At 45.9% G+C, this 16,345-nt stretch overlaps 1 protein-coding gene across 3 annotated transcripts in view; it reads left to right on the top strand.

Moving 5' to 3' along the window:
- Lhx8 (LIM homeobox 8) overlaps positions 1 to 1,615 on the top strand; it is a 24,061-nt gene extending 22,446 nt beyond the window's left edge. For 2 of the 3 annotated variants that reach the window (XM_028754321.1, XM_028754322.1), the window contains exon 9: positions 898 to 1,615. In XM_028754321.1, the coding sequence (XP_028610154.1) occupies positions 898 to 944 (47 nt within the window). In that variant the 3' untranslated portion in view covers positions 945 to 1,615. The remainder of the gene's footprint in view (positions 1 to 897) is intronic. The other variant, XM_028754323.1, reaches the window with a different exon arrangement.
- The last annotated feature ends 14,730 nt before the right edge of the window (positions 1,616 to 16,345 follow it).

The following is a 16,345-nucleotide window of genomic DNA, read 5'->3' as shown; positions in this document are numbered from 1 at the left end:
GTGTGTGTGTGTGTGTGTGTGTGTGTGTGTGTGTGTGTGTGTGTGTGATTTTTGTTTTTCCACTGCCCTGCCAAAGTCCCAGCCTGGGAGACATTCCTCACGAGTTACATTTGTTAGTATCTCTGTCAAGAAGAATCCTCTTTCCCTTCTCTCCTCTCTGGCACTAGACTTCAGAGCTTCCCACTCCCTGGGTCTCCTCCCTGCTCACAATCCAGACACTATCTGGCTCTTCTAGCTGCTCTCAAAGGGAGGTTTGGTTTGAAGCCGCATGGCCTTGGCTGAAAGCAGAATTTCATCTTAAGTTTTTGTTAAAAACAAACAGCCCATAATACCATTGTGCCATGTGGTCACGCAGCTGTTGGAACTGTGTATGTCCTTTTGAAAGACTGCAGTGCTACTAGAGACAAACATGTTTAGATGCCAGCAGAGCATGGGGTTTCTCACCTGTGACCCCAGGACCCTGAACCCTGAGGCTGAGAAGGACCATGAGCTGTAATTCAGGAAGAGTGCAGTTGAGTACTAGGTGTCCCTACACCCTGATACCTGCACACAAAGACAGCCCACATCTTCGCACAGGGCTCATGTACCTTCCTCACTGAAGGGCAAGGGGCAGGGAATGGAACAAGGATGAAGCATACCTCCAAGCCCAAAGCTTGTGCCTCCCCTGCTAAAGATAGGAGGGTCAAGGATTACCTGGATCCTTAGTATGCTCTCTGTATGAATGAGCTCAGCGGTCCTGCCGAGGGGTGATGGTGACCGTTGCTAATGTCTGATACCTAGCTCTCAGGTGAAACTGACGCCCACACCCGAGACAATGACCTTGACATGTTTTTGTGTGTTTAAGCCACTCTCAGTCACCCTAAGGAACTGATGCCTACGTCTCTTTCTGTTTTGTAGCTCACCAACAACTCCTGGACTCCAGCCCTTGCTACCCTATACAATGACCCAACTGCCATAAGTCATACCGAATTCCTTCTTTCAGGGATAGAAATGATTGAGGATATAAACTTGTCATTTATTATGTATAAAATACCATTGAAAAGATATTAATGTTAATTTTTTTTATTTAACACTCAAAGCATTTTAAACATCCTTTCTCTGCCCAGGTAATGTATCTAGAGTTGGCCTGCAAGACACTTTTATTGATTCTTCATTTTGTTTTTTTTGTAAAACTTATGTTTACAAGAAGAAAACAAGTCAAAACATTTTTTTTTGTATTGTCTGGAAATAGTTGGCTCGAGTGTGTATCTGTTAACTTATTTGTCACCAAAAGAGCACTTTGCCTGAGAGGCAGGACTGATAGTGTGCAAAACGTTTACAATCCTTTGTGAAACTGTAGTTTATCATTAGTTTGTATCTGTAAGTTATTGTTATAAATATTATCTGTATTTTTTTGTCATATACAACTTTATACCTTGAAGCTTGTATCTGTGAATTTGCAACTGAAATTTATTTTGCCAGTGTTTTCTGGACGAGCTGAAGGCACGTCCGTTGTAGCATGCCGCGCACACCCACGGCGGTGTCTGCACTTGGGGGGAGTTCTAGCTGTAAATAACACTCTAGTTTACGAAGCCTATCATCCTAAGTTCATTAAACACTTTGCATCCTTGTGAAAGTCGGAGCCCGCTTGTCTTCTATGTGTGTGTTGTCACTAGTAAATTGCTCTTAATTCTTTTTTTTTTTTCCTCAAAGCTGTTTTCTTTTGAGCTGGGTTATAGGTACATTTTATTGGGAAACCTATTGTAGATGACTATTCTTAACAACAAAAACAAGCCCACATGAAAACATCTCATTTGGCCTCTAATAACTTTGAAACTAGCTTGTCAAATTAATGTGAACTTAAAGGCAGAATGCTCTTCAGACTGACTATTGGAGCATTCCACTCTAAACATGGAATTCAGCCAAATCATATATTTCTTCAGAGTGTCAAAGAAACTAGAAGTATTTGAGTTTGAGTAGAGATTCTAGAACAAGGGCTCTGGGTTTGCTTTTGTTTTGCTTTCCAAGTAACTGCTTCCCCTCTCCTCCAAACAAACCTCTTGGTTCTAAATTGTAAGACAGTAGTTTGCCCTGGGCTTAGTCATAGACGCTTCTCTCTGATTACAAAGGTGTGCAGTGCCAGGTAGGGAGAGTGTGACGCATGGGCTTGCGTGTTTGCTTAGCAGAACAGATGCACATCTGGCTGGGGACTGGAAGTAATAGTGAAGTATTTGTAATTCCAGCCTACTCATCATAAATGCAGCCAGAATGCAGTCATATGGGCACAAGTAACTGGACGGACAGTCTGTCTCGTGCGTGCAAGAAGCTGCAAGCCCCAGTGGAAGGAAGGGGGAACAATTTTCTTTTTTTCAACCTGCTGTTCTGGTTGCAATCCCTTTGACCAAAGTCCAAATAGCAGCGCTAAAAGTCACTGTGAGCTATTGGGAGATTGATGCTGGTCTCCTTGGGTCTCACTACCTGACATAGGCAGGGAAGGGTGGTGATGTCAGCTTTACCTTTCCCAGATGTCTGAGCAAGCTCCCGTGGATCAGCCAAGGCTCAGCAGTTTGAGGGCACCCCCCAGCTGTGTGTGATTGCCTGGGAGGCGTTCGGAGACAAGGCTTTTCTCTCCAACGCCCTTTCCCTCTGAATCTGGAAGGGTTTGTAAGGAATATAAACCTCAAAGCTGGAGTCACAGTTCTTCAGCAGAGATTCAAAGCTATGAGAATGAATGAAGTTTGTATTCCCTGCACCAAGCATTATTACCGAGGAGAGATGGATACAGAAGAACTTACCTTGTACGGGGACAGGAGCCTGTGGCTGTGGCTGCCACTCCACATGGAAAGTCACCAGAAGGTTAAGTTGTAAAAGTGAAGTGTGTCTGAGCTGCCACGTCCAGTGTGAGCATAATACATACTGGGTTAGCACTGGAGGCAGTAGAGTAGCTTTGGTGCCGGTGGGAGGAAGGGGCTTTCCCTTGTTAGATGAGAAGGGGCCAGATAACAGCTTTCCTTTTCAACAAGAAGAGAACAGAGAAGAGTTAAGATATTCATTTAATCAGTAGGTACAGCAGACAAGGGTTCTAGAAAGATCTCAAACTCTGCTGGTGGAGACATACAACACCAAGGCAGTTAAAGTATTTTAATACCCTTAAAACCACAAAGCTGGGAGGGTTGAATAACTTTTGCTTTGAGAATCAAGCTTCCTACTCAAACCGGGAAACCCAACTCAGGGCTCTTAAGCCTTGTTTGTTAGTAGGACGAGGTACCATTAACAATAGTAATCTTACATTTCACAAATGCCATTCTTAAAATCCCATATTATTGCAAATTATAAGCACACATAGTTAAGTATCCCATAATAAACACTGTAAGGTAGAATCATAGTTCATACTTTAAAAAATTGTTACAGGCATTTGAAAGCTGATAGCTTTAGCGTTTCTTGGCACATAGTGTATATAATTACTGGAGTGGAATTATAAGATTAGATGGGGGGTCTCGAGATGTTTGCTATGGCGTGAGGGCCTTACCAGTTGGGAAAGAAGCACTTCTGTGTTGTTTGAGGTCTTTTAGATGGCAATACTCTCCTGAATGTATATTAGCTCAGAAAAAGTTCTCATCATGCCCACCGCAGGAGGTAAAGGAACTGAAATTATACAACTAAAGTTTCAGAAAAATGGATCTGAATCTGAGTCTAAATGAAGCTTAGGCACAGGACTGATTCAGCTGGCAGACTGCCAAGTGCCCACTCTTCACGAGGTCCTGGGCTCAGTCTTCAACACTTCAAAACCCAGGTGTGATGGCACATGCCTGTTACCCTGTCCCTCCAGGGGTGGAGACTGGAAAAGCAGAATTTCAAAGTCACCAGTGGCTAAATAACTGAAGACATGGTTCAGTGTTAAAGCAAGATCTGAGTTCTAATCCCTATCTAACATGTAAATGCTGGGCATGGCTATACACGTCTGTAACTCCAGCACAGGGAGGGGCAAAAGCATGTAGGTCCTGGGAGCTTGTTGGTAATCCATCCCAGCTCAGACAGCAAGTATCAGGTCCAGTAAGAGGCACTGTCTCAAACTAAGGTGCGGGCTGGAGAGATGGCTTAGTGTTAAGAGCACTGGCTGTTCTTCCAAAGATCCAGAGTTCCAATTCCCAGCAACCATATGGGGCTCACAACCATCTGTAATGGGAGCTGATACCTTCTTCTGATGTGTGTGAAGACAGCTACATGTACTCATATACATTAAATAAATAAAACTTTGTAAAGACAAACAGTATTAATGTAAAAAAAAACCTAAGGTGGAGAGAAAGAGAAGATACTCTATCCTTGTTGATGCGCACACACATACATGAACACGCACGTGCACACACATATACGTGTATGCATGCACACATGCACGTGCAAGCACACATGTACAGGCACACATGCACACATGCACACATATGCTAAAAACAATAGCAAGGTTTAGGGCCACTGGATAACATGTAAACAAATATGCACCATGTTTGCACACAGTAAGTCCTATTTTATAACCTGATTTTTCCATTTTTATAGAATGTCTTTTAAAATTGTAGAGTACCTTCTTTTGATAATTTCATATGTGTAAACAATGTGTGTTGATCACACGCATCTGCAACTTCCCCTCTCCACTCCTCCTAAGGTACCCTCCCCCAAGCAGTCCCCTCCCCCCTTTAAAGTCCCCTCTTTTATTCATGAGCTATTGAGTCCAGCTAGGTCTGCCTGTTGGAATGTTTACTGATCGAGTTGTCTTGATCCTGTGCAAGTGACTATAGCTGCAGTGACTTCGTGGCTGCGTCAGCCACTCGATGCCAGCAGATGGCAACCCACAGCCCTCCTGCCCACCCTCCACCTCCCGAGTCTCTGCAGCTCCTTCCTAGATGTTTCCTGACTCTTAGGGGAGGCAGTTGACACAAATGTCTCATTTAGAGATGATCGTTTCATAGTGACTTTTTGTAGCACTTGGGCTGAGTCTGCATTAACTGCCAACCAGAGAGAAGCTTCTCTGACCAAAGCTGAGGGCAACACTAATTAAAACAGCAACATCTTAAAGCCGGCATTTACACAGACCGCCTAAGTGACTCTACTGAATTGATCTATGCCCCAATAAGTCTGAATATTAGTAGCAAGATTAAATACCCACTGATTCTTAACAATCCAAAGACAAATTACCAAGAAAATGTGTATAAATATCTTTTAAGTAAAATATTCATCTATAATATTTTAATAGACACAAAGGATTATGGTCTGTTATCTTTCCTAAATTTATATACTAAAACCATCTATAGTATCAAAATATTAAAAAATAATTATATATATACATATACATATATATATATATATTATAAAAGATATGGGGCATGGTAGTGCATGCCTTTTTATCCCAGTACTCAGAAGGCAGAAGCTGGGTAAGTCTCTCTAACTCTAAGTTTGAGGCCAGCCTGGTCTAAAGAGTGAGTTTCAGGTCAGCCAGCGCTACACAAGGAAATACTGTCTTAAAAAACAGGCACTTGAGAGGCAGGGTTGGAAGCCATTGCCAACAGGATGAATGGCCTTATAAAGAAGCCTGAGGAAGTTTGTTTGCCCCTTTGTCTTCCCTCTTGGAAGATGTGTAGCAGGACCAACCTATGAAGAGGGGGGCCCCAAGCAGACCCTGAACGTGCTAGAGTTTTGATCTTGAGCATCCATCCCATCCTCTCAAACTATGAATGTCATCGTTATGCTTATAAGTTACCCAGTCTGAGGGACTTAGTTATGGCTCCCCAGTGTACTGAGACACGCAGTATAGTAAGTTTAGAGAACCAGCAGCCTTATGTTTGAATATGAGTGTTATCTGACACTGAGTCCTGGAAACATACCCTGAAAGCCTCAGATGCATTTGTTAAACACAGAATCTGTCATTAGCCCCGCTGATACATTACAAGTGTGGAAATTGAAGGCTCTATGTTCCTGTGTGTCGAGGCAACCGGAAGGCAGCGTGTGAATCGAGCAGTTCTACTTCCCAGGTGCCGCCTTTACTCTCTGTTTTATCTTGAATTGGATTTTCTATGTCATGGATCAAATTAAGGGCTGCATGCGTTCTAGGCAGGTGCTCTACCAACTCAGCTAATGCTAGTTTTCTCTCTATTTTAAATAACATCTTTATACCTAACTTTTCACTAATTAAATTTGATTTTAGACAATTGGTGCATGCAGACTACTCTCACCTAGAACCTTTCTTCCATCTCGTTCCATCTCTGTCCAACCCACACTTTCCCCACAAATCTTTCAAGCTCTTGACTGTTCATTTTGTTTTGTAACTCACTGAGTTTAACCAAGGCCATCTTGAGTCTAGGGTCTGGCGTTCCTACACTATTATGGATAAAATGTAATCATCATGTTTCCTTAGTGCATCAGTTACTTCTCTATTGCTGTGATAAAAATACCCCCAACAACATGCAACTTTAGGGAGACAGGGTTTATTTACACTAACAGCTTAAGAGGGGGAGAGTCTAGTATGGTGAGGAGGAGAGAGGTCCTGACAGGGAAAGCATGGCAAAGAGCAGGAAGCCAGCTGATCCCGTGTCAGCCTCAATGCGGGAAGTAGAGAACAAGCAGGAAGTGGAGCTAAGCCATAAACCCCCAGATTCCCCGACCCCAGTGTTGTACTTTCACCATCAAGGTTCCCCCTCCTAAGGTTATATACTTCTGGCACCCCCCAACTGGGAACCAAATGTACAAGCACAGGAACCCCTAGGGCACAGCATTCATTCAAACTGCCAGTTTTAGAAGTGGTGTGCCATTCAAGCAGAGCTTTAAGACTTGAAATGCGTCATCTGTGTCTGTGACCTTCATGTCCTGTCCACGGTGAGGTTTATCCAGATTTCTCGCCTACTGTGTCTGCCAGTCAAATGGGTTTCTTAGCTACTCTTTCTAATTTTATGGGCTTTTACTCGGTGTGAACTATTAATTCGCATTTCAGAGAACTAGTTTCTTTCAAAGGTGGTAAAATTAAACACAGCCAGCCAGTCTCCTCTATGTCCCCTGCCCCTCCCCGCTCTACACCCCGAACCTTAGTTATTCTTCATGCATGGGTAGAGTGGACTCACAGAGCAGTCGTTCACTTGAAATCAGATTCTCGTTTACCCACTGCCCTCTACTCTGCCTGATTCTGTGAGCTTTGCTAGTTGCACCTCGATCCTTGACCTCCACATCTTTCTGATGCTTTTCTGTTTAATTAATGACGGAATGGAGATGTAGGGGGTTTCGATTAACATAAGTATTAACATTTTGGTTTTATATGCAAGAATTATGCAGATAATTTTCATAGGTGTGCAGCGCTCTTAGGAAGATGTATTCATGCATTGTTAGTGGTTTGCATAAGAAATTCCCAGAAAGGCAGACTGCAGGCTGAGAGGTATAAAAGCCACCACAGGGAATCACTTCCTCTCTCTAAATTGTGACTGCACCCTCCTACAATGGAACTGAACATGGGAGTTAGGGTCCCCGAGCAGAGTGGAGAGAGGGACTGTGTGTCTCTGTGCGCATGTGAGGGGCGGGAACATCCGTGGAAGAAGAAAGGCTGTTAGGAAACAGAGAACGGAAGGGGCGGGTCCTTCCCTCGGAGTAGGTGAACACTTAGTAGAGGATACTGGGAAAGCAACCGACACACTAGCAGGTCCTTCAGCATCCTGGGACAGCACTGTGTTCCCTGAGTTCAGATTCTCAGGCTGTGCTTCCTCCTTCTTTCCGCAAGTGTCTCTCTTGTTGTAGCAGGCTGTGGTATCTTTTTATACCTTTCCAAGGAGTGTGAGACACCTGGGTGACTGTTGTTTTTCAAATAGCAAAAAGCTTCTATGAAGCTACGGTAAGAAGTAAGAAAGCGAATAGAAAAGATTGTGTTTAAAAACTTGATCCCTGAGTTTGGGAGTGGAGCTCGTCTTAGAAGAGGCCGGTGACAAGCTGCTGGAACATCTGCGATCCACTAGGTCCTGCTGAAGCCCTGGCTCCCTCTCTCCTTCATTTTGCTAAGCCCACAGTGGGGCTTGAGCTCCTCACGCTTGGCTTTCTCTTGTTTCAGCCTCAGTTCAAATTTAAAGCATAGATTCACAGTCCACATATTCGCTTCTCTAACTTAAATCAAGTTTTCAGTCAAGTAGAGGTGTCGCCACCCTCTGTGATTTGGGTTAAAAAAAAACTGTAAATCTGTTTACTGGGTTGTTTTGAATGTTTGCAAAAAGAAAAAATTTAAGCCCAAGGGAATTGTGATGCCATATTTGAAAAATGGAAACACTGTTACAAATTCAATTCCAAAATATTTACTTCCAGGAACCAGGGTAAGTCTCTGGAGAACCACAACTAGTTCTTAGCTCATTTCTTTCAGACACACTAGAAAGGGTCTGCTCTGTTGCCAACACGGTTCTGAACCACACGTTTTGTCTTTGGTTGAGGCTCCCCCCAGAGAGACTGAGTGTGGGCAGCCCTTCCAATTCATCCTTTGTCTTTCAGGAAATGGCTCTGTACTTGAACGATGGTGGTGGGCGTGTCCCAGGGAGTGGAAGGTACTTGTCTCAGGATGGGCCATGTCTCAGAGGACACAGCTAGCTGCACAGCCTCTTCGGCATATTTTGGCACTGCCCTGAGCGAGAGGTAATGGAAACACGATCAGAAAAACTCTGACAAGGACATTGATTGTGAAGGGTCTCCACACCTGTGAGGCCAGGAGAGCAGTTGTGTTGCCCTGGCTTTCCTATGCAGGGTAGAAGTGGAGGAGTTGGAGAGCAAGGGAAGAAGAGGTAGGAGGTGCTAAGCACGGAGGACATGGGCAGGACCAAAGCTCTGTCATGGAGTTTGTTCTGCTAGGGCTGGACTTTGGAGCTCAGCTCTGGTCTTAGTGAAGTACTAGGTCTTGCTGCCAATTGAGGTTCTGTTAGAGACTAACCCAGACCAGGAGGAGAGTGGTAGACACTCAGATACTGATAGCAGTAAATTAAGCCCTGGCTTTGCCACAGCCCCAAACTGTTACTGTGGGTAAGTTAGTAAACTATTGTGTGCCTTAAATTCCTCTCTCTGTCTTTCTCTGTCTCTCTCTTTGTCTCTCTCTGTCTCTGTCTCTCTCTGTCTTTGTCTCTCTCTGTCTTTGTCTCTCTGTCTTTCTCTGTCTTTATCTCTCTGTCTTTACCTCTCTCTGTCTCTCTCCCTTTCTCTGTCTCACTCTGTGTGTGTCCTTCCCTCCCTCATTCCTTCTTCCCTCCCTCCCTCCTACCTCCCCTTTCCTCCCTCCTCTTGTGTCTTCCCCTCCCCACTCTTCTTTCCCTCTCTATATAGTGCTATAAACAGAAACCAAGACCTCATGCATGCTAGACAAATGTTTAACCACTGGGCTGCACACTCAAACCTGCCTCTTGTTTCTTATACATACGAATGAGAAAATGACCGTAATACTTCAATACTTGCCAGGGTGGAGCAAGAGTGTGTATAGAAAGACTTCAAAGTGTGCCTAGTGCGTAATGAGTACTAGATTCCCTGGATCTTGTTAAACTAGTTCTTACACTAGAGGAGGAAAAGGTCCCCCTTCCCTAGACTCCTTTCTTTTCCCTGTTTCTCCTTTCCTGGATAACCTTACTGACTGTTCAAACCCAGCTCACACACCAGCTCTGCCCCATACAGGTCGATTGCTGCTTGTGCATCCTTTATTCCCTCAGAGACTATGTCTGGACAGCACATTTAGGCTTTCCCTCTTAAGTTTGCCTCAACTCTGAGAATGTGGGAAGGGCATTGTTCACACCAGGGTCCCCAGAACCTACCCACTGTCTTTCATGTGGTTAACACCTCTGTGCAGCTGGAGGTGGGCTCCTGGGGACAACCTACCCCTGTAACCTCTTCAGCCCACTTCACTGTGGCCCATGGGAGGTTGCTGCCTCAAATGAAGACCTGTTTCTTGTTCTCTTTATCTAAGCAAAACAGACAGTTGGGCGATTATCAAGTAATTCTGGCGAGGGAAGCAGCTGGCACACACGTTTTTATCCGAGTTGCCCAAGTTGGCTGGCTCCCCAGCCTGTCGTTACTGGGGTAATTGCTCAAATCTTCTACTTGGCTTTCCTTGTGTAAATGTAGCCACAGTGTGCAGCCTCCTCACTGGCTCTCATGTGGCTGAGGCCTTTCTCTTCATCCATGGCAGGCACCTGTGCTGGGCTATCAGCTCATGTTGGTCCATTAGTCCTCAGAGAGGACCAAGAGTTTTGCATGGGAATGTCCACTGCTCTCTCTGTGTCCTGGGAATCTCTGCTGACTTTTAATTTTGGAGAGAAAAGGTGGTTCATTCATATATTCTCTCTCTCTCTCTCTCTCTCTCTCTCTCTCTCTCTCTCCCTCCCTCCCTCCCTCCCTCCCTCCCCCTCCTTCCCTCCCCCACTCACACACACACACATGTACACATACATACACACACGCACACACACACACACATACACATACATACACACACATACACATACATACACACACGCACACACACACTACTTCAGTCCTGAGTTTTACACAGGGAGGGTTTTTTTTTTTTTTTTTACAGCTTTGTCTTCAGGTTTAGATATTGGAAATTCTTTTCCTCATTACCTTTGATCACGGATCACTAGAGTTAATGTGAAGATCACAAAATTAGTTTTCATGTATTTGTGATAGTTTTTGTCATCTTAGAAGAGAAAACGTCATTTGGGATGATGCCTCCATTACAGTAGTCTGCAGGATAATTTGTTGAGGGCTTTTCTTTGGTTATTTGTTGGTGTAGGAGGGCCCGGTGCTCTGTAGGCATGGTGGCAAGCCAGTAAACAGCGTAGGTTCCTCCATGGCCTCTGCTCCAATTCCTGTCTCTAAGTTCCTGCCTTGAGCTTCTGCCATGACTTTCCTTCATAACAGATGCTAAGCTGTACACTCCAATAAATCTTTGTTTCCCCAAGTAGCTTTTGGTCAGAGATGTCTAACAGCAACAGAAAGCAAACTAAAATAAGCTTTGTCTAAATTCCAGCCTTCCTCTTGCTACTTAAATGCCTTAGACCTTAGACCAAGTTACTATGTATCTGATTGCCCGGGACTCTTCCAAGAGCTTGTGATTCACACGCGGCTCATTATTGACCCCGGGTTAGTCACCTTCTCTCATTTGGGCTATTGAACAACCACGTGGCTGTTTTCTTCCCTCTCTTCCATCCTCATCTGAGGTACTTGGGACATAGGCATTTTTCTGCTGAGCCTCTTCCCAGGGCTTCCTATTTACTCAGAAGGAAACATGGCCTTCTCTGGTCCCAGAGAGCAGTTGCCATTGGACGATCCACACTTGTCTGAATCCAGAAGCCCTCGGCCTCATGCCTCATCCTCTCCCCACTCACAAAATTGCTCACTTGACTCCAGCCCTGCTCTTGCAGGTTGCAGTGATTGAGGGAAAGCAGAGTCGAGCCCATGGGATCTATGGTTATCTTCCTGTAGGAACTTGTGGCTTCATCTCACTCTATTTCTGAAAATGATCATGCCCCTGACCACCTGACCACCCCACAGCGTTGCATAGCATGTTGTCATGTTAATGTGACATGGGACATGCTGACAGTAAAGCATTCAGTGCAGTGCCCAACTCACTGTCAACCCTACATAAAGAAATAGCGGCTCCTGGAGTAAGGGACCCACTAAGCAGGAGAGGACCCTTGGGAGGGAAAGCAACATTAGACTCCAATACAGGTGAACTCTGTCCCTCATAGTCAGGTCTTCACTGAAGTACAGTCGTCTTTTGAGACTCAGGTTGGAGATCTTTAGTCTTAACCATCCATTAGGCATCACAACCCTGTTTTAATCGGCACAATTCCCAGCACTGCCTACTCCCCTCCAAAGGAGCCCAATTCTACAAGGATTTACTCCTCTGAAACAGGATTGATCCGATTGACATTCGTGGCCATTTTCCAATGTCTGTAGATCACTGCTTAGCTGTGGGGCCCAGTTAATAAGGACTTGGGGGCTCCCAGACTTTGACAGTCAGATTGGTCCATTTACATCTTGGTCTTATAACTCAGTGATTCCCCTGGGAGCCTGAAAGCTCTGCCAGCTCCTTTTTTTTTTTTTTTTTTTTTGCCCCTTCAGCAGAAACACCATGCTATATTGCCAAAGGAAACAGCCGGCATTTCCTGCTCGGGCCTTACCTTTGTACTACCCAGTATCCTCAGTAGCCAAATGTACCTGCTCCATCCAAGCCTCGCTGCTCAGGTTAATGAATCCTCTGGGCATATCAAGTCTAAGAGTGGGTGGATTTTAGACCATGCACCTTCAAATGTAATTAGACTTTTATTAAAGTTAAATGAGTTAATAATAAAATTCTGCTAAAAGTCTAGGGAAAAAGGAAAGTGCTGCACTTGGGACCTATATAGTACTGTAATAATACAAAAATTCCCAGTTGGACAGCAAGTGAAACACAAACCAAACCAAATAAAATTCTTAAAAACAATACCAGGATTTTTAAAAATGTTAATCGCAGATCCGAGGCTGGGTGCAGTGCCACATGGCATACCTGTAACACCAGTATGCACTCACCAGGAAGGAGCTGGCAGATTTGTGTGACTTTGCTGCCAACCTGGTCTGCATAGTCAGTTCTAGACCAGCCAGGACTACACAGTGAGAGCCCGTCTCAGACAGGCAAACAAAAATGGAACCCAGGAGGTTCACGCATGCTACACAAGCATGCTACCACCAAATCATATCCTCAACCCCAAGCCTACCTATTGTGAACCACCTGGCTGACTTTGTAAATGCTCTCAGACGGTAGCAGCAACAACAGAGGGTGCTACGGAATCACTGGAAACAATGACTAGAAAGGGTGGTAAACCTTAACTAACGTTCTAGTTCAGAGGCTGTTAATCTTAAGACACTCAACAGTTGTGGGGGTTGGGCATAAAGGAGCGTTAGAAATAGTGGTACCCAGAGATGGTGACTTCCTGTCACTGTGGAGGGGACTAAAAGTCTTATTAAATCTAGGAAGATTCTTCAGCAGGTGGTCAGAGCTCCCAGGTTACACTCTGGGAACGTTGAGCCTACAGAGGAGGTGGAAAGAACAGATTTATGCTACATGACCCAGCCTTGTCAGATCCAAGCCATGTGTGTCTGCCCCCATGACCTACTGCTCAGTCAGAGTCTGCTTGGAGCTGAGTCAAGAACTTAAAGTGACCACAGTTGAATGTCACAGGGTAGTAGGACTAAGCTATTGTCTTATTGATTGAACCAACGTCCCCTAACCCATGTGTCGTGTGTGTGTCATGTGTGTGTGTGTGTGTATGTGCCTGTACATGTGTATATGTTGACATGTATGACCATGCACAAGCATGCTGAGGCTAAACCAAGATGTTGGGAAGCGTTCTCCATCTCCCCCCCACCTTATCCCCTTGAGAAAGGGTCCCTAGCTAAACAGAGCTCATCACTTCAGCCAGGTTGGCCAGCCAGTTAGCTCCTTGGGTCTGCTGGCCTCTGCCCCAGTACTGTGTTGTCAGCATGTGCATCCATGCCTGGCCTTCACCATGTGCTAGAAATTCAAATACAAAGCAGGCACACTCACCCACGGACTCATCTCTTCATCCCTGAACCAGCACATGTGTTATACTGAAGACTCAGAAAGAATGGCAGGCAGGTGGTGTGGGAACTAACCAACTAAGGCATGCTGAGAACTTAGCTGGCCCTGGGGGTTCAAAAATCATAACAAACAACTGGACTTATTTTGTTTATAGCAAAATTCCTTTCACTGACTCTTTTTAATCCCATGAAATCTCTGACTAAATGCTATTTGGCATCTCTTGGCTGCCAAGGTTGAGTCAGTGGTTTGGCGAGGATGGGTGTGTTTGGTACCCAGCATCTGAGTATTTCCAAATATCCAGACGTTTTGGCCAATCCCAGAGACACTGGCTCAAGCTTCATGTTCTATTTTTTAGGTAGGAATTCTGAGTCACTGAGTGACTAGAGGCACAGCCTAATGGTTTGTTGCTCTTTGTTTGCAGTTATACTTGGTACATTCTAGGCAACCACTTCTTCCAAGGCGGGGGGGGGGGGGGGGGGGGGGGGAGGGGGGGAGGATGTCAGAGTCCATCCTCACAGGAGCCAGTAAGGAGGAAACAAAGTAGCTCACAGGTGTGTCTTTGTATCAAGAGAGGGGAAGCCAAGCCAGAGCCACAGCTGTGAGGTGACTCCTGGTGAACACTACACTGTAAAGATGGGGGGCTCACTGGGCAGACAGCCTCAGGTTCCAGATGATGTCTTCTGAAGTTTCTCTGACTTCCGCTTTTCTCCTCTCCAAGAGAGCACAGAAAGGCCGAGCAGCAAGGAGAGTCAGAGCGTGGTAGGTTGTGTTGACAGGCAGAATAGAGAGTTTGTACTCTGAGCCCGTACCACAGCAGCAAGATTTGTGCTCGTGTTCGTGGAGGGGACCTGGACAGGTGTCCTCAGAGGGGCTTTAGAGCAAAGAGATTTCTCCCAGCTCTTGTAAAAATCCCCTTCCCTGTGTCTCTTGAAGCATGAAAACAGCTCTCCAGCAGCAACCCCTCAGACCCATCTTTGTGCCCTTGTGTGACTATCCAGTATTAACTCCATTACCTGTCACAAGCAGAGAACATGGCACATTCTCTTTGTAAAGTTAGCTGAGCTAGGTACTTAGGTCCAGGTTTCACATGGTAAAAGAAGCCTTGAACTCTTTGTCCTCTAAATGCCTTTGAAGTTCCCTTGCCACAGTCTGTCTTCCAACCCCAGTGAAAGGAGTGGGGAGGCTTCTGGAAGCAGCTATTGTTTGACCCTCATCCCCACCCACACACACCCAGTGACCCTCTCCCACATACCCCCCACACTTCGTGTCTCTCCCCCGACACCCGGGCCCCTCCCACACATCCATGCCCCCACACCCATGTCCCATGCCCCTTCCCCCTATACACATGCCCCTACCCCCACCCCATGTCCCTCCCCCCCGCATCCCGTGCCCCCCACACCTGTGCCCCTCCCACAACCCTGTGTCCCACCCCCACATCCCGTGTTTCCCCCACCTGTGCCCCTCCCCCACACTCTTGCCCCCAAGTGCCCCCCATATCCATGCCCCTCCCACACAGACTCCGTGCCCCTCCCCTGCCACCCAGCATTCCCAGTTTCCTTTTCATTCTGTGTTGCTTTGGGTATAAAACAGACTCTGAGGCTCAGCAGGAATGTAGTTGGGACATATTTTTCCTGAGCGTGTGCCTGAACTCTTCTGCCTGGAATATTAATGTCACTTCTTGGCGTCATCCTCCGGGCCTCAGTGTTTGTCAGATGCTGAATGCTTTAGGAATCACTCATCGGATCTTCTCATTTTCCCCTCTGAGTCCCTGTCCTCCTTGGACACAGGAACAGAATCAAGTCTGTTGGGGCCGCTTGCTCTGGCATCTCTGAGAAACTCTCCGCAGCAGAAGCCGCTTCTCAGGGATTTGGCTCCCCTGTGAGACGCCAAGTTCTCCAGTCTTCACAAGACTACCTGCTTGTGCCTTAAAATACTCTCGGCTGGAAACCCTCCCTGGAAAACTCCAAAAGCCGGCGTCTGTCCCTTTCTAGCTTCCTTCTTCTGAAGAACCATACAGGTGACTAGATGAAGACTGAGCATGCTCAGCCTGGGCCCACATCCGCTTGTATTGGAGCGGCAGGTCTCTATTGAGATAACAGCACAGCCAAAGACTAGGTTGCAGCCAAGAGGCGGAGAGCCCAGAGCGCCGCCGGGTTGGCATGCTGGAAGTCCTGGATTCCATATTCAGTACCACAAAAAGAAACAAATAATCCACAAAACCCAAGCCATCAGAAATCCAAGTCAGCATAATGTCAACACCTGACATCAGGTGAGCCCTTGCCATGTGCCAGGGCATGTGACAAGTGCTTAACTCGTAATCCTTGCTGAGTTTTCCTCCATCCTGAGACTTCACCTCTAGTTTGACTCAGTCCTGCTCGAAAGGCGTTTAAACTGCCAAGTCAGCATTTACAACTCAGTTCCGCCCCAGAAAACACACTCTTGATCTATGCTACCCCATCTCTAAAACTGTAAGACGTAAACAAGAAAAGTGCATTTATTTTTAGTGCTGGGCTTCAAACCCAGGGCTTCACAGATGCTCGGCTAGTGCTCTGTTGGACACCCCACCCCTGCCACACACGTCCTAAACTGCCTTAGTGTACCAACTTGGTGGGGAATTAGAACTCAGACTTTTCTAAGGAAGTACTACCACCCAAGCTGTGAGGATCCCAGCTGTCCTTTCTAGTCTAAAGAGCCAGGCTCTGACACTAAGATCCTGAAGAGGGGACACTTTCTGTTCAGCTGAGTATCCATTCATTTGCTGTTGGGTGCAACTGT

The sequence above is a fragment of the Grammomys surdaster genome, unplaced genomic scaffold (genome assembly GCF_004785775.1).
Source record: "Grammomys surdaster isolate TR1022 unplaced genomic scaffold, NIH_TR_1.0 125996, whole genome shotgun sequence".
Classification (NCBI taxonomy): domain Eukaryota; kingdom Metazoa; phylum Chordata; class Mammalia; order Rodentia; family Muridae; genus Grammomys; species Grammomys surdaster.
Note: the sequence above shows the minus strand (reverse complement) of the source record. Positions and strands in the feature narration are given on the sequence as shown.